The sequence below is a fragment of the Muntiacus reevesi genome, chromosome 12 (genome assembly GCF_963930625.1).
Source record: "Muntiacus reevesi chromosome 12, mMunRee1.1, whole genome shotgun sequence".
Lineage (NCBI taxonomy): Eukaryota > Metazoa > Chordata > Mammalia > Artiodactyla > Cervidae > Muntiacus > Muntiacus reevesi.
In genome coordinates, this window is record NC_089260.1 from 53,892,048 (window position 1) to 53,910,515 (window position 18,468).

Consider the following 18,468-nt stretch of genomic DNA (forward strand, 5'->3'; position numbering starts at 1 on the left):
AAGTAATAGGTTAAGGTCAGAACTTTACCTTTTGAGCTGAAGAATTCCTTTAGCCACTTGCTAAATTATGCATAATCACTACTATTAAACAGCCTAAAAAGGTGGGCACACGTAATACCACCCCTGTTCTTAAAAACCTATGAGTAAATACAGAAAACTCAAGCACAGTTAACTGAGAACTAAACCCATGGAATATTTTTACCCATGTAAACTCAATCTCAGATGCTAAACACTATAAATAAGCCAAGTATAAAAGGCACACGCCAGGTAAGAGATGAAAGCGACCACAGGCTGCACCCCTTCTCCTTCCTGAGCGCCCTCAGATTCGGGGCCGCGCATCTCGTACTTGAGGGCAGCACCCAGCAGAGAGGCCACACCCACAAGCTCGGCCACTGGACAAACCACTGCAAGGACAGCTGCTGCAGGGGTGGAGCTGGGGAGTGTGGTCTCTCTCTAGGATGGAGGAAGAGAGGGCAGTGAAGTGCGAGCTTCCCAGAGCTGCACACTCATGGGTCTCACACGAGCCACAAGTGTGCAAGGACACAATGGCCTCAGCCTCTGGGGAGGCAGGCGGGGCCAGGGACTGGCCTCAGACATCTTCCGCCAGGCGCCACATCTTACTGTGCAAAGGCTGGATGAGCTGCGCTAATGAGACCGAAGACTGAAAAGAAGCCCAATAAAGAACTCGGAAACCCACAGATCAGGGTAAAGACTCAGCCCCTCCTTAGCAATCCTAAATGCTTCCCCACAGAGTAACCAGGTTTCGTTTCTTCCATCTGGTAAGGTGAGAGGTAAAGTAATGTACTTTAGAAAGTCACTGTTGCCTAGAAAATACCCCATGAAAGTCAAATTCAAGGATGGAAATAACAAACCTAAAACCACATTACAAGTCTTATGATCCTCTTTTAGTTTAAAAATACACAAGACCACTGACCCTCACTTACCAGTCTTAACTTCCACATGTTACCCTATTTCAATGCCAGCATTCTCCTTGTATGAACTATGTTATAATACACGCAGACTAGTGAACTTTATTCCAGAAAAAGGACTCAAAAAAAATTCATCCATGGTAATGCTCAAGTCCCAGCTCTGCCTCTTCAGAACAGGGTAGCATCTCACGTAGAAAAGCAGATTAAAAGTATTCCTGATTAGAGAGCACCATTACAATCCATTAAAGTATTTACATTTTAAATTATAACACGGTCACTTAACAGCTAATCAGACGAGTACTGAAAGCACTCACGTTGTCTATGGATTTCAGCCTGAGCCCGATCTTCCCGTCTTGATCCTTACACAAGATGACTTCTCGGATCCCTTGCTTAATCTCCGCTCTGCGGATCCCAGGGTCGCCACCAGTGACGGGGGCCACCATGTAGTTCACGCTGGAAGGCCGCGCCACCAACTGCTGACAGAGACACATGCATCATGTCAGTATCTGCAAACACTCGCCCCGAGAAAACCCAGTGATCACTGAATATATTCTGTTGTGGTTTCCTAAAATGTAATCTGCCCATTATTTCCTTCAGATCTGAGTTTTGCAGGTAACTTACCCCCCAGACACCATCTCCAGCAGACTCAATGACTCTGTCGCCTGATGAATTCTCTGGCATTTGTTTTATGTGTACCCTGGCTTGTTTTCAACTCAAATATATTATCCTTGAACTTTATAAAGGCTGTACCTTACTTTTGAAATTCATACAGCATCTTCCTGAGGGTTCTTTTATATGGCCTGATCTTCAACAATGTACCCCTTTCAGAGTTTTTATTAAAAGAGGCAAACTTCTTACCTCACAGCTCCACTGTGAGGACTAAAAGTACCTGTTATTCAAGTGCTGACACACACAAGGCAAGTGTTATTTTTCGTCCTTTAGTAAACATCTGTGGATTAACCAACTGTATGGAGGAGAATAGCTGTACTAAGGACTCCGTTAGGTACCAGGCCTCACATTCCTTATTTTTTTTTCTTGACCAAAATCAGTTTATTGCTTTAAGTGGACCCTTTTCTCTACCAAAGACAGTGAGGGAAGAGCATATTTGTTACCAAGGCGTCTTAACTGGAACCTGTCATGAAAAGCTCTGGTCTGACACCTGTGATGCTCAGAGCAGCCATGATGGGGAAGAGAAACCTCAGCCACGCGCAAACACAGGCTGCGAAGGTCTCCGCTCAGAAACTCAGTCACTAGGACACCACACACACACACACAGCCATACTACAAATCAAGCACAATACCAGAAAATACAACTGTTAAAGAATTACAAAAATTCGATGATTATAGCTATAAAAGCATAGAAATCAGGCAACGGGACAGAAAAAACTAGGCAAATGAATTGAGTTTAGCTGGAATATAGGACAAATGGGAGGAGCTTTGGAGTATTACGTTTGGAAAAGAATTGTTTTCCACCAAGTACAGTTAAGTGCTTACTCGGTGTTCTTACTATGATCCATATGACCAACACATGACCACTGCCCCCTCCTGCTAAGGGCAACTATGACCACTGTCTACTCTTGCCCTTCTGTTTGTCCTCCACACAGCAAGCACAGAGACCCTTTTTTTAACGAATCAATTGTATCTATCATTCCCACAACTCAGACCCCCAACCCCTTACCCTGTCCACAAGGCCACAGACCACCTGGCCTGACAGCCCTTCCAATGCCAACCCCCCAATGCATTTGCTACCATGTTCTGTCTCATCTGCCCATCACCTAGATCTTGTCTCACAGGTCTCTCAAGTTCATTTCTGCCTGAAAGCCCTCAAGGTCTCTGCACACACTGGCTAGTAAAGCTGAATGTACTTACTATGGTTCCCTTACCAGAAAATATCTGTTGAGCATCAGCTGTATGAAGACAGAAGCCTGTGGACACACTGAAGCGGGGGCAACAACAAGCGTCACACACTGTCTGCCCTCCCAGACCCCGTGTGCTGAGCCCTCTTCTGTCAGGACCCCGCACGGGGAGGAGGTGCCAGTGCCTGCCCCTTCCTCTCTGCCTCCTGCTCCTGCCAGTACTGCCTGGGGCCAGCCCTTCCTGCTGCTGCCAGCAGGTGACTCCAGTCCCTAGACACTCCCAGAACAGCACCCGTCACAGGGCCCCTCCCCTGAGGAGCAGCTCACAGGGCTCTTCCACCAACACAGTCAGCTCTGAGAACTATAACCCCCACCCTGTGTGCCCCCGTTCTAGGAGAAGCAGCTACTTTCTGTGTTCCACTTTTGCTTTTTCAATTCTTCAACCTCTCTGATTTCTTGCTATCTCTGTTAAAAAATCTAGTGTGATTTCTGTTGTCCCAACTGGACCCTGACTGATGTAAGCAAGTTTTCAATAAATATCTGGTGAATAAATTGAAAGCCAGATACTGTATTAAGCATGCAGGTCATGGCAACAACAGAGACATAAAGGCTGGCTTCATGAAGTTATGCATTTACCTATGACAAGTACTATGAGGGATTATAGTCTTACAGAAATAATCTTAACAAAAGACTGAGACACACTATATTTAAGCCAGGAATTTGGGGTCAAACTATAAGAAGCTTTAAACTTAAAAAGATTATGAGCAAAACAGTGGTAACAGACCTGAATTTGAGAATGATAAAGTTAGCAGTAGCAGTATTCATTGATATAAGTTAGTGGAGGAGTTACTGGAGAAAGAGACAACTGTAACAATCTAGGTTAGAGGTAGAAACACATGGACGGGGCTATAGCAGGGCTACAATGTGAATAACATGAATATAAGAAACACAGCAGAAGCAGAATCACTAGGTCTACAACTAAATGCAGAAGACAAAGGAGAATGAACCAGTTAAAGGCAACTGAGTCTTTAACTCCTAATAAATTAGAAAAGTGGTAACAGCACAGAAGGAAGTAGACTGTGTAAAAAGCAATACCTAGAAGGCAATCCTAAGAAGAGATCAATGCTAAGGCTATAAATTTGTGAGTTCGCCACAAAGACGAGTTAGCTTGTATCTGTGTAAAGTATGATTTTATATAATTCAGAATGAATTACGTTATACATACCCCCTGACTTGGTGCTCCAGGGACCAAGGCCATATTTGCACGTATTTCTTCTTCATTTAAACTCAGGCCCATGTACTGAGAGAGCTCTGGATATAGCTTAGGATAGAGATCTAATAATGAATGAGTAGAGAGAAAAAATTACTAGAACATTTTAAAAAAACATTGTTATTATGGACTTTTACTTGTATTTAAAAAAATCACTAAAAAAAGTTTAAAAACTTAAAAAAAATCACATTTATTTTATAAAATCTAGGATGAATTTATATTAGTAATCTGGAAAACCCCTTTTTCTGTAATGATAATTAGAAACGGAAAACAAAAATAAAAGTGAAAGTATGAAGACATTTTAACTGAAACCTCAGACTTCTAAATACTCAAGACTAGAAATAACTTTTCCAAGTTATCTTGCCTTTTCTTTCTCTTAAACCTATTAGGAATTTTCTACCCATACCACTGATTCTCCACTTAAGAACAACTGACCAAAATGTACACTTCAAATCAGCTACATTTTAATTCATTCAGTAAACACAGCTATAAAATGATTCTTCTATAAAAAAAATGAACTGTGGAAAAAAAAAATCAAAGCTTATAAATTTATTTAGTGTCATATCACTTTAAGAATACACAGCAATGAAATCTTTGAAACAGTACATTTAAATATTAACAGTATTTAACTAAACAGTAGAGTTAGAAACCATTTACAAAAGCTCTTTATGTGATTTATGGATTTTCTAAAGGAAACAATGTTATAAGATGACAGGCCATAAAAACCTATTTAACACTCCTCTTGTATGTTTTTAAAAAATTTTTTTCATTTTCTACTGGAATAGAGCTGATTAACAATGCTGTAGCAGTTGCAGGTGGACAGCAGAGGGACTTGGCCATACACATGCATGCATCCACTCTCCCCCAACTCCCCTCCCATCGAGACTGCCACACCTTTTGTATCTGAAGTCATATTATTTAAGAGTTCTGTCCTGAATTCCTATGGATTTAGAAGGAAAAGGGACCAGGGAGAAGGATATGGAGTCAGGGTAGAGACTCCAGGATTTGGGAAGTTCCCCCAAAGGAGAACACTATCAATCCCCACAGCCCTGGAAAGACAGAGGACAGTTCAGTGAGTTACATCTTTTCATAAATGAATCACTCCTAAGTGAAGGACTTGCAAAGGGTGAAATTTAAGTAACAATTTTCATTAAGTCATAAAACATACTTTCATAGTCACAGTTCACTTTCTTGATTAAAGGGTTGTTTTGAAATAAACATTTTTATCATCTTACTACTAGAGCTTTAACACCCAATTTCATGCTGTGTAAGTTAAAAAAAAAAATATATATATATATATCCTGGATTCTCAATTTCAGTAAAAGAAGGCTTAACAAGTATCTCTGTTCAAGGAGAAGGAACCCAAATAATAAACCTACTTCCATCTTGCGAGACGGGAGCAGAGGCTTCAGATAAAATCGCTGGGTTGGCAGGGTTTGCAGAAAAGGCAGTCTGAGCCTGAAAAAGAAAAAAAGAAAATTCTAATAACACTCTATAGTGACTTACCTAAACTTCTCATATAACTTAAATCCAGTAATTTCAAAAAAGAAAACACCTAAAACCCTTTACTTTTATACAAGAAATTCTAATTTCAAACACTTTAGCAATGTATTTTCAAAGAAAATCCACAAATCAAAAATATATTATAAATATTTAACACTATTAAAAAAAAACTAGACTAAGCACCATTCTACATATAACCAACATTTCACAGTGCTACTGCAAATACTTTCACAATGTATTATGAAATGATAGTTACACTTTAATTAGTCTAAGTGAAAGTACCTTCTTTACCTAAAGAAAAAGCTTAACCATATTTACATAAGTATACATCAGGAGAACACCTAAAAATTTAAATACTTAAGTTGCTAATATTTATTTTGCCATTTCAGCATATCCCAATGAAATGTTTATCTACGTTATCAAGTATAAGGAAGGAGGTGTTCAGTCAGTCAATTCAGTCGCTCAGTTGTGTCCAACTCTTTGCAACACCAGGGACTGCAGCACACTAGGCTTCCTTGTCCATCACCAACTCCAGGAGCTTACTCAAACTCATGTCCAAAGAGTCGGTGATGCCATCCAACCATCTCATCCTCTGTCATCCCCTTCTTCTCCTGCCTTCAATCTTTCCTAGCACCAGGGTCTGTTCCAATGAGTCAGTTCTTCGCATCAGGTGGCCAAAGTACTGGAATTTCAGCTTCAACATCAGTCCTTCCAATGAATATTCAGGACTAATTTTCTTTAGGATGGACTGGTTTGGTCTCCTTGCTGTCCAAGGGACTCTCAAGAGTCTTCTCCAACACCAAAGTTCAAAAGCATCAATTCTTTGGCACTCAGCTCTCTTTATATTCCAACTCTCACATCCATACATGACTATTGGAAAAACCATAGCTTTGACTAGATGGACTTTTGTTGGCAAAGTAATGTCTCTGCTTTTTAATATGCTGTATTAGTTAGTCATAGCTTTTCTTCCCAGGAGCAAGTGTCTTTTAATTTTAAGGCTACGGTCACCATCTGCAGTGATTTTGGAGCCCCCCCAAGTAAAATCTGTCACGTTTTCCATTGTTTCCCCATCTATTTGCCATGAAATGATGGGACCAGCTGCCATGATCTTAGTTTTCTGAATGTTGAGTTTAAGCCAACTTTCACACTCTCCTCTTTCACTTTCATCAAGGGGCTTTTTAGTTCCTCTTCACTTTCTGCCATAAGGGTGGTATCATCTGCATGTCTGAGGTTATCGATATTTCTCCCAGCAATCTTGATTCCGGCTTGTGCTTCAATCAGTCCAGTATTTCTCATGATGTACTCTGCATATAAGTTAAATAAGCAGGGTGACAATATATAGTTTTGCCGTACTCCTTTCTCAATTTGGAACCAGTCTCTTATTCCATGTCTAGTTCTAACTGTTGCTTCTTGACTGGCATAGAGGTTTCTCAGGAGGCAGGTCAGGTGGTCTGGTATTCCTATCTCTTTAAGAATGTTCCACAGTTTGTTGTGATCCACACAGTCAAAGGCTTTGGCATAGTCAATAAAGCAGAAGGAGACGTTTTTCTGGAACTCTCTTGCTTATCTGATGACCCAACAGGTGTTGGAAATTTGATCCCTGGTTCCTCTGTCTTTTCTAAATCCAGCTTGAACATCTGGAAGTTCACAATTCACTTACTGTTGAAGCCTGGCTTGGAGAATTTTGAGCATTACATTGCTAGCATGTAAAATGAGTGCAACTGTGTGGTAGTTTGAGCATTCTTTGGCATTGCCTTTCTTTGGGATTGGAATGAAAACTGACCTTTTCCAGTCCTGTGGCCACTGCTGTGTTTTCCAGATTTGCTGGCATATTGAATGCAGTACTTTCACAGCATCATCTTTTAGGATTTGAAATAGCTCACCTGGAATTCCATCACTTCCACTAGCTTTGTTCATAACAATGCTTCCTAAGGCTCACTTGACTTTGCATTCCAGGATATCTGGCTCTAAGTGAGTGATCATGCCATCATGGTTATCTGGGGCATAGAGATCTTTTTTGTAGTTCTTCTATGTATTCTTGCCACCTCTTCTTAATACAAAGGCTTCTGTTAGGTCCATACCATTTCTGTCATTTATTGTGCCCATCTTTGCATGAAATGTTCCCTTGGTATCTCTAATTTTCTTGAAGAGATCTCTAGCCTTTCTCATTCTGTTGTTTTTCTTTATTTCTTTGCACTGATTACTGAGGAAGGCTTTCTTATCTCTCAGTGCTATTCTTTGGAGCTCTGCATTCCAATGGGTGTATCATTCCTTTTCTCCTGTGTCTTTAGCTTCTCTTCTTTTCTCAGCTATTTGTAAAGCCTCCTCAGACAACCGTCTTGCCTTTGTGCACTTTTTTTTCTTGGGGATGTTCTTGATCACTGCCTCCTGTACAATGTAACGAACCTCCGTCCACAGTTCTTCAGGCACTCTATCAGATCTAATCCCTTGAATCTATTTGTCACTTCCACTGTATCATCATAAGGGATTTGATTTAGGTCATAACTGAATAGTCTCATGGTTTTCCCTACTTTCTTCAATTTGAGTCTGAATTTGGCAATAAGGAGTTCTGATCTGAGCCACAGTCAGCTCCTGGTCTTGTTTCTGCTGACTCTAACAGAGCTTCTCCATCTTTGGCTGCAAAGAATATAATCAATCTGATTTCAGTTGACCATCTGGGGTTGTCCATGTGTAGAGTCTTCTCTTGTGGTGTTGAAAGAGGGTGTTATGTTATACCAAGTAGAAAAATATTACAAAGTATGCAAAATGCATACTTAATCACTGACATAACAGTCATGGTAAAGTAATGTAGTTTATGTGTTAAAACTTACCAAAACTTTGAAAACATATACACTTAATACTGGTCAGGGGCAAGTATGCTAGGAGTTCCCCTCAGGGCTGCCTTCACAGCCCATGTCGTATGGAGTGTTCCTTTTTCCCTTACAGATATATCTGAGCTCCTCAAGCAGACATATATCACTGCTGGCAGTTAAGTTGTAAGATCCAGATGTAATATCATTTTTCACTTAATCAAAAATATACTGGTCAAGTGACAGGGATTTACACCTATACTCTTTATCACCAAGCTCTGAAACTGATGCTAAGAGCAGTCCCAAAGACGCCTGGAGAGACGGAACATTAATTAAATAAGGAAGTCCACAAAAGCACTGCAAGTACATCACTCATTTGGATTCCAAATGTTCTGATATGACTGTTATTGAGTCATTCTTTGTTACTGTTTCATAATGTCACAATCTAAATTCAAATAAAATGCAGCACACAAATCTTTATAATTTTAAATATATCCACAACCTCAAAATATGCTGAATTTTGAAAATTCTCTCACCAACTATCAACTAAAGAAGCTAGTAGCCAGTGGATTGCTTCTTGTATAAACTCCAAGAAAAAAAAAAATACTGTTCCTCACTAAAAAGAACGGAGCTATCAAAGTCATGAAAAGACATGGAGGAACCTAAAATGCACATTACTAAGAGAGTGAAGCCAATCTGAAAAGGCAAATTATAGTATGAGTCCAACCCTCACATTCTAGAGAAGGAGGGAGGCCTGGACAGAGCATGAGGACATGCGGGAGTGAGCGTGACCTGCATGACACCGAGCGGGGGCTCCACACCCCCACACACTTGTGCAAACCCACAGAGGGGACACAAGTGCAGCTGTGGACTTGGGGAGGCAGCCACGTGTTTGGGCAGGTGACTGTCACATGTGTACTGCTCTGGCGAAGACGCTGCTGGTGTAGGGCGAGAGGTGTGGGGTTCAGGTCAAGGGGGGGAGGGCGCACAGGGACGGGGCACTGAGACAGAGACTGAACCTTGCATCACTTCTGCTGTGAACCTAAAACCGCTGTGAAAAACAGAATTTACTAACTTTAAAAAACTGATCCTTTTTACACTGGTCTATTATTTCTATTCTTTCATTCATTGCTCTTGTTCTTATCCAAGGAATACTGAAGTAAGCTCTCCGAACACAAAGTTACATATTTAATTACTATATAATTTGTAGTAAAAATAAAAGAAAGATAGTACAACAAAGGCTTAAGGACTATAAGCCATTAAATGCAGCAGAATATTCCACACTCACTTGAAATCTCAAACTAGTTAAAGAAAAGCGGGGACGGTGGGGGGGAATGTTGTTTCTACCACTACAGAAAGCATGAGACACCATACTCGCGGAGCCGCCAGCCGACCTCTGCTCACGGTGACGCGACACTGTTTCTCAGTCTACTACGCGCAGGGGTGGCTCCTCTTTGAGACTCACAGAGGACAGAGAGGCGCAGGGACCGTACGATGCCCAAAGCCACAGCCCTATGCTTACTGTGAGACAGTTATAGAGTATGAACTGCCAAGTCACTCCTGCGGTGCGAAAGGTCAGATTAGAAAATGACTACTACCTTTACAGAAGCGCCTCACAAACGAACACCCAAGTTAACACCTACCACAGAAAATGAAGAAAAAATAAAACAGCAGCAGTCCAAGATGTTACTGGCTAGGTTGGGAATCTTTTTAAATCCAGTCAGAATTTAAAAACCATGTTTCCCCCTCCTTACTCTCTGTCACATCTCCAGGCAGCTAGCTTTGTGCTCAGCACGTAAAAGGCTTTGAAATGGAAATATCCATACAACCTTGAAGAGCTTGAACAGCTCAGCCTGAGGTGGACTGCAGCCTTCTTCATTTTCTGATCCAACATTTGCCAATATCAACTCTTTCCTTCTTTTTCTGCTGCTTTCAAGATAAAAAACCTCTGCTCAAAGTCTATGGTGGTTTAGGTTCAATTTCATAAAAACTAACAAAAAAGGACAAAAAGGAAATGAGTCATTCTCTCAGACCCATCTGCAGATCCTATCACTTAGTGCTCTGATGTCATAGTAATGGCTTAACTGTTAAAGGTAAATATTTCAAATAAAAGCTTTTTAAAATAGAAAGTATACTTGTTCAGATGACCTGTGTAGAAATAAAAACCACATGAGAAAAATAATGACAAAATAGCAAAGAAAAAACAGATTTGAGATGACTGAATAAACCACTTAAAACTGTCAGGCATCAAAGCCTTGGCAACTGAACAGATTTCGGAGATTCTACAAATCACCCATCAATACCCATAGACAAGGGATGATGAGATATATATGTTCATGATCTCCCCTACATTCATCCAATCACCGCCACATGGCTAACAATTTCAGCCACACATTTGTTACTATTTTTGCTGATTTTTCCCTACCCTTAAAGAACATTTTGTCTAAAAAACACTTGCATTCTTCTGTTCTTCTCACAAGTTTGTAATAAACATTTTATGCTAATTAATTAGTAAGTCAATCTCATTTAGAGTAAACTGAGGCCAAGACCTCTAGCAAAATGATTTTTAGGGTAAGAAGCTTTGAAGTACTTTAGCAACTCAAACATTTCATCACATTTATCATATCAAAAAGATTTCTGGAATAAACTGTAACAGGGAGTTTAATTTATCTTGTCAAATTAGAAAAACAAATAACAGCTGAAGAAGTTCAGAAATAAAAAGTTTATGAAAGACCAAGTTGAAAGTAAACTGAAACAGGATGGTTCACTAAACACTACAATCATCTCTAGTTAAAAAGAATAACAACAACAACAAAAAGAGTAACAAAAATTTACAGAACAGCAAGACTTGATCCCAATCCCAAACTTTCTCAAGCAGAAGCAATTATCTTCGAAGCTAATACTCAAAGGAGTACAATAACGCCTGACTTAATGAAAGTGTTAGAATCACTGTGCTGTCTTACACAGTCACTTGGAGCAGGATTCTGTTGCTGTAGCAGACTGTCTGCTGCTTACTTTTAAAAGACCACACATTGCTCAGCTTTCACTGTGCTCCTTACACTACTCCTCCTCCTAAAGCAGTATGCACCATCCTGTTTCGATAATGTTTAACCTCGTAGAAGACAAAGAATTACTTCAAAGACTGGTCATCCCTGAAAACCCAACAGCACATGTACGAATTTTAAACAAGACAATGAACACCTAAGAATTTGGAGTATATATTACCAACTTTAAAATGTACTTAAATTAAACCCAGTCATAAAACCAAGCTATTTCTGAAGAGTTTTAAGTCCCATTTCAAAGGAAAAATATCTCGTGCCCATTAATTCACAGTGAAATGAAGAAATCTCTAGTTTTCTAACGTTCTCGTTAGAAAAACTGAGTTTATACAGTGTAAAATTGAACAAATACATCTGCTATTAAAGTTTCTCGCTTCACTTCACCTATAATCAGAATGTATGGTAGAGAACATGGAAGAAATAAAGTATTTAAAACATACCTGAATCACCTTGTCTACCTTCAGGTCTTCAAGAGATGGGTAGAGAGACATTTTTGCAGGATTTTTCTAAAGAAAAACAACAACAACAAAAGTCTATGATTCAGACTTCATTGAAATTTAAATAGTACATGGAGCCAGCAGCATACACATAAACATGTGTAAGTCATTTAACACAAGATTTAAATTGCAAAACAAAAAAATATGACCATCTAGTTATACTAAAAATTGCTGACTGATGGTTGCCAACTACCTTTCTCTCGAGCTATATCCATTGCAAATGTTAAACTTCCCTGAAATAAAAAAAGTCCCTTCATTTCTATAGTTTAGAAAATCAAAGAACAATTATGTGACTCATCTAGTTTACACAAACAAGGGCTTAGCAACTGAGTGAGAATTACATCCTCCTAATAAAAATCTACAAGAGCTGATACATGTTATCTATGTACAAAACCTCATTATTATGAAAATATATATACACACACACATATTACATAAGTATATATATAAAATAATACACACCATAGGAGACATGAATGAAATAGAGGAGGAATAAAAGGGAAAGGAATTTTTATATTCTAAACATTCCTATACTTTTCAATGATTTTTAGTGACCATGAATTGCTTTTTGTAGTGATTTAAAACAAAATTCTCAAGGTATTAAAGGCATATATACTCCAAAACTTTGTTTAGGTATTTTGAGATGAATACTTCCTTGAAGCCCAACAAAACAGAACATATTCTAAATTGGTATAGGGGTTGATACTCTAACTGATTGCATCCCAATGAAAACTCACCCACGACTGGCTGTTCTGTGAAGATGGAGACAGGCCCTTTAAATGCTGCTCTTCTCCAGCTGGGAAGATGCTAAGCTTTGTCAATGGGGAAGCTGGAGGTACAGTGAGGAGAAGGGGGGTTTTCTCCCAACTTCCAGTGTCCTCCTCCAACCAGGCCACTGCAGGGAGCAGCAGCGAAGGTCCCCAGCACTGCTGAGCAGGTTCCCAGCACAGGGGCACCAACAAGGCACTCCCCATTCCATTCCCCATTCACTTCTGGGATCCATTCAGTCGATGTTTTCGGTGATTTTTCACTTTCTAACTTATGAATAATGCTAATATTGCTAATGAGCATTTACACCCCAGTTTTTATATAAACATAATGTTCAACTGTCTTCGTACACAGCTAAGAAGAGAACTGCCAGGTTATAAGGTGACTCTGTATTTAACTTTTTGAGGAACTGGTTTCTGAAGTGATTGCACTATTTCACATTTCCACCAACACGTGTGAGGGTTCCAATTTTTCCCTAACTTGGCCAATACAACACCGTTGTCCCTCGGTTTCTGAAGGCACTGGTTCTAAGAGTCTCCCCTGCATACATGGAAGTCTGTAGATGCTCAAGTCCCTTATGTAAAAGGGCTCATACACACTTGCTATTGTCAGTCTTTTCAATTATAGCCATCCGAGTGGATGGACAGCAGCACCTCATTGTAGATTTGATTCCTATTTCCCTAATAACTCATAATGCTGAGCATCTTTCGTGAACCTAGATGGCCAATCTGTATATCTTCTCCGAGGAAACATCTATTTAAATCCTTTGCCTACGTATTCTTTTTGCTTGCCTAACCGCCCTGGAATAGAACATCCAATAAAACGCTGAAGTAGCATGATACAGTTTTGAAGAGGAGAGGTTTGTGAATAAAATGCAAATTCTTGAAAAAGCACAATCAAAATATGTCAACTCTACTAATCCAGGAAAACAAAACAGTTATGTTTTGTGTCTCCCAAGATCAGTTCTCTAGAAGTTTTCTCCTTAATCACATTTTATTGACACTTTCAACCACTGTATCAACATCATAAACAAAATCATTCTAACTTCACTGAAATTAATGTTGACTAGCAATCCAGGTGTTAGTTCTATTCTTGGTTCTGCCACTGGTCAGGGCCTGCCACTGGTCACCTACAAGATCCTTTTTTTTTTTTTTTTTCCCATGAAAAATGAACTGAATTTAAAACTCTGGTTTAAAACTCAGAGTAGTTTTCTAAAAATTTTTTCCCCATAGAAGTTTTTCTTCAACTATTAACTGACACTGTTTGAACATCTCTGGGGTCACTCATTACTCCCCCTCCCACCAACACACACACATTCAGGCCCAGAGAAGATACAGCATCTTTTAAAACAGCAGCAAGTATCACCCCAACTTACACTCTAAAAATTCAGTTTAAGTAGTTGACCTTCAATCTCACTATTCTTATGAAATACAAATGATTCCTCAATGATTTTACCTGAAACGATTTTTGTGGTCTCATCTCATCCAATTTCATTCCAAACATTACAATGTTCCGGTCCAGCACTACACTCCATTTCCCACCCAGGTCACATGCTTCTGTGCCTCGGGATCTTTGTAAAAGCTTTGTCTTCTCCCTGGAATGTCCTTCCAGGGTTTTCCATCACAATCTTAGTCAAGGGCCTCTTCTGTGAGGTCACCTTTGATGACCTAAGTCTGACATTTCTCTCAGTTCAGCAGTTTCCCTCTGCCTTTCAGTATAGCTATTTTATGTTTAACTCTGGCTACTTGAGATCAAGGACCATATTTGCCTAACACAATGCCTATTCTGACAGAAAACAAATGTTCATTAAATATTTTAGACAATATCATCAAAATAAGGGAGAGCAAAATAACTGTCTTATAAGTTTACTGCTTCATTGGGTTTTTGGTGGGTTTCTTTTTGCCATGCAGCTTATAGGATCTCAGTTCCCCACCAGGAACTGCACCCGGGCCACGGCCATGAAAATCCAGGATCCCAACCACCAGGCCACCAGGGAAATCCCAACAAGTCCACTACTTTGAACAACACTGTTAACAGCTTTCCATGAGAACAATAAATTCTTACATTATTTCTCTGAATCACTTGGACGGTGTATTTAAACCTCTGACCTAATGCGAAGTGTGAAAAACACTCAGACCTCTGTGAAGAACCACAAAGCTACTGGATATCCTTTCAATTATGGTTGGAATTTCAGAATGACCACTAATGAGATTTAAGAGGATTCTGAAAATACCGGCATTACATCAGTGTCAGAACTCTCACTTCACTCTCACTTAGGACTCTATCAGATAAACACTACACTGTAGCAAGTGAAGAAAGGAGTCTCGGTCCAGGCCTTCCCTTTGGCTGCCTGGGGAACCAGGAGGAGGGGAGCTTAGTTCTCAGCGCTCCAGGCATCAGCAGGCACACCCCTCTGCATCCACTCCAGCTCCATCACAACATTCCTCACTGTGACAGCATCTTCGCTGGTCTAACTCCTGGGAAGAACTGGCACTCCTCGTTGAACCCTAGCCCAGATCTGGCCCACTCTATGCTTTCTGCAGCCTCCTTGAAACTCTGTGCCTCGTTTAAAGCCTCTGTACCCCTGTGCATCCTGTTGTCGTCATTCAGTGGTGTCCAACTCTTTGCAAACCCGTGGACTGCAGCATGCCAGGCTTCCCTGTCCTTCACCATCTCCCAGTTTGCTCAAACTCATGTCCATTGAATCAGTGATGCCATCCAACCATCTCGTCCTCTGTCGTCCCCTCTCCTGCCTTCAATCTTTCCCAGCATCAAGGTCTCGTGCAATGAGCCGGCTCTTCATATCAGGCAAGCAAAGTACTGGAGCTTTAGCATCAGCCCTTCCAATGAATATTGAGTGTTGATTTCCTTTAGGACTGACTGGTTTGATCTCCTTGCTGTCCAAGGGACTCTCAAGAGTCTTCTCCAACACTGCCCCCCAATTCGGTTTCTACTAAGAAGCTTCTCAATGCTTGGAACAGTTTCAGGGTTTTTCCAGAACATCTAAAGACAAAAAATACTTGACGATTCTGCCTCAGCATTAAGATTTCTGACCTCTACCTCCTCAGGGCAATGTTGCATAACTTCCTTTAAATATGCACAATGACCAAAGACCTCAGGGACTCAAATACCATGGTGGTACCTGTGAACATCTTTCTAGCTGCAATGCTCTGATTCTTGAAGTAGGAAACATGCTGGTAAAGTAGTCTAGTTAGTACTACCTAAAATGGCAGTACTCATCATTTTGAGTTACTGACTCATTCCGTCCCTCAAACCACCCACTATAACTGGTCTCCCCCTTTTAAAATGGTGTGATCAGGGGTTTCCCTAGTGGTCCAGTAGCAAGACTCCACACTCCCCATGCAGGCAGTCCGGGTTCAATGCCTGGTCAGGATGCTAGATTCCACAAGCAGCAACTAAAACATCCTGAGTGCTGCAACTAAGACCCAGCATAGCCAAATAAATACATTTTTTAAAACCATGCGGTCATTTAAAGTTAGAACAGTACTTGTCTACTTGTTTAGTCTTAAGTTGTTTTTTTAAGAAATCTCGGGATGATGAAAATTCAGGATTGCAGAACCACCTATCTTAAAAAAAAAAAAAAATACATGGCAACACATCAGGTGCTCTGATTTTTGTAGCTGTCACCAGAGACACCCCGATCGCCGGGCTCTGGTGGCCAGCAAGACGTCTGTTCACGGGTCCCACAGGACTGCAAGTGCTCCTATGGATGAGGAGCAGGTGACTGGGCTGGAGGGCGGTGGTCATGACGGCCGCCTGGAAGGGACGGAACCCATACGACACACTCACCCCAGAGGCAGCTTCAGGTACCCAGGGAGACCCTAACGGAGCCCCCACCACTGACCGGCCAGGAGCGGGCTGGGTCTGTGAGGAGGACCACAGGGCTGTGAGCTGGTCCTGGCTGCACCCAGGTGCGACCCTGCAATGGTCCAACTGTGAGACCCATTTCAAGTGGGTACCCCATCAGCTGGCCTACTGAGAAAACAGTTCTTCACAGGTTCTCTCCAGGGCACAGTGTAAAGACAGCAGATTGAATACACCCCAGACTCTCGAGAAGAGATCTATTACCTTATCTTCATAGCTGTGGCCTAAAGTGCAAGCAGGCTTCTAATTAAACATACACCCAGGGGCTGTAATTCTCTCCAAAGACTGGCAGGGCCAGCAGGCCCCATCTCTGCATCTCCCTCTGCCCCATCCGAGGTAGCCAGTGTCTCTGAGAAAGGACCCAGTACCAGGGTACTTGTCTGTCACCCACAGGGAACATCCCTGGACAGCCTGGCTCCAAAGTCAGCAGGGCTTGTCTTCCTCAGTTCCACAGAACTGCAGCAAACAGAGACACAGGTAACTGGCTCTCCTGCCAGGCTCAGAGCAGAGGGAGCATTTACGTACTTTAAAAGCTGCTGCCTGAGGGTCAGTCTGGCTTCCCACCAGCCTGAATTTATGTGCTGACTGCAATTCTCCCCTTTGGGCCAGTGACAGACCCTGGCACAGCCTCAGCTACTGAGGGCCGAAAGCAATAAAGCAGGCTGCTTGGAAAATTAAAAGGGTATGAGATACAACACGGTACAAGTGCAGGGTTGAATGAGAAAGCTCATCTCCTATATGAGACCAGTCGTTCAAGACTAGATGGGGTGTCTGTTTTATCTAAACAAAGGGTGTCAAGAAAAATGAAGAAACAAAAGAACAGAATCCAAACAGAAGACCAAGATAAAACCTCAGTTAAAAAAAAAAAAAAAAACTTAATAAAAAATTGGGCTTCCCAGATGGCACTACTGGTAAAGAGCCTGCATGCCAATGCAGGAGACATAAGAAACATAGGTTTGATCCTTGGGTCAGGAAGATCCCTTGGAGGCAGGCATGGCAACCCACTCCAGTATTCTTGCCTGAAGAATGCCATGGAAGAGGAGGCTGGCAGGCTGCAGTCCATGAGGTCACAAAGCATCAGATGTGACTGAAGGGACTTAGTACACACAAGTGATTTACCCGATAAGGTTTTAAGTTACAATAGAGGTTAAGTTCAGAAGAACAACAGATGAACAAAGTAAGAATTTCAAAAGATACAGAAAATGTAAGCAAGTAGCAAGCAGAAATCTTAAAACTAAAAAACATGAAAACTGAAAAAAATATGACAGAGGGTTCACAAGCAGACTAGAGGAAGCAGAATGTAGAAAGAAACAAACTTAAAGAAGAGAAGAAACACCAGTAGACAGGGCAGTGCAAGCAGAGCAGCAAAAAGAAAAAAGGATGAAAACAGCTTAAAGGACTTAGGAGATACCACCATGCTACCAAGACTCACATCGTAAGGTTCTCTGAAGGAAAAGAGGTAAAACATTTGAAGAAACAATGGCTGAAAGTTTCCTTAACTTGAGGGAAACAGACATTCAGATCCAGGAAGCTCAGTTCAGTTCAGTCGCTCAGTTGTGTCTGACTCTTTGTGACCCCATGAATCGCAGCACGCCAGGCCTCCCTGTCCATCACTAACTCCCGGAGTTGACTCAAACTCATGTCCATCGAGTCAGTGATGCCGTCCAGCCATCTCATCTTCTGTCGTCCCCTTCTCCTCCTGCCCCCAATCCCTCCCAGCATCAGGGTCTTTTCCAATGAGTCAACTCTTCGCTTGAGGTGGCCAAAGCACTGGAGTTTTAGCTTCAGCATCAGTCCTTCCATGAACACCCAGGACTGATCTCCTTTAGGATAGACTGGTTGGATCTCCTTGCAGTCCAAAGGACTCTCAAGAGTCTCCTCCAACACCACA

At 41.2% G+C, this 18,468-nt stretch overlaps 1 protein-coding gene across 2 annotated transcripts in view; it reads right to left on the minus strand.

Annotated features, from left to right (window-relative positions):
- The window catches only part of SDCBP (syndecan binding protein), a 32,601-nt gene that overhangs the window by 4,557 nt on the left and 9,576 nt on the right, over positions 1-18,468 (minus strand). The window contains exons 2-5 of one of the 2 annotated variants that reach the window (XM_065902579.1): positions 11,868-11,933; positions 5,435-5,513; positions 4,011-4,120; positions 1,244-1,405 (exon numbers count right to left, since the gene is read on the minus strand). In XM_065902579.1, the coding sequence (XP_065758651.1) occupies positions 1,244-1,405; positions 4,011-4,120; positions 5,435-5,513; positions 11,868-11,918 (402 nt within the window). In that variant the 5' untranslated portion in view covers positions 11,919-11,933. Of the gene's footprint in view, positions 1-1,243; positions 1,406-4,010; positions 4,121-5,434; positions 5,514-11,867; positions 11,934-18,468 lie in introns of those variants that run through there. The other variant, XM_065902578.1, reaches the window with a different exon arrangement.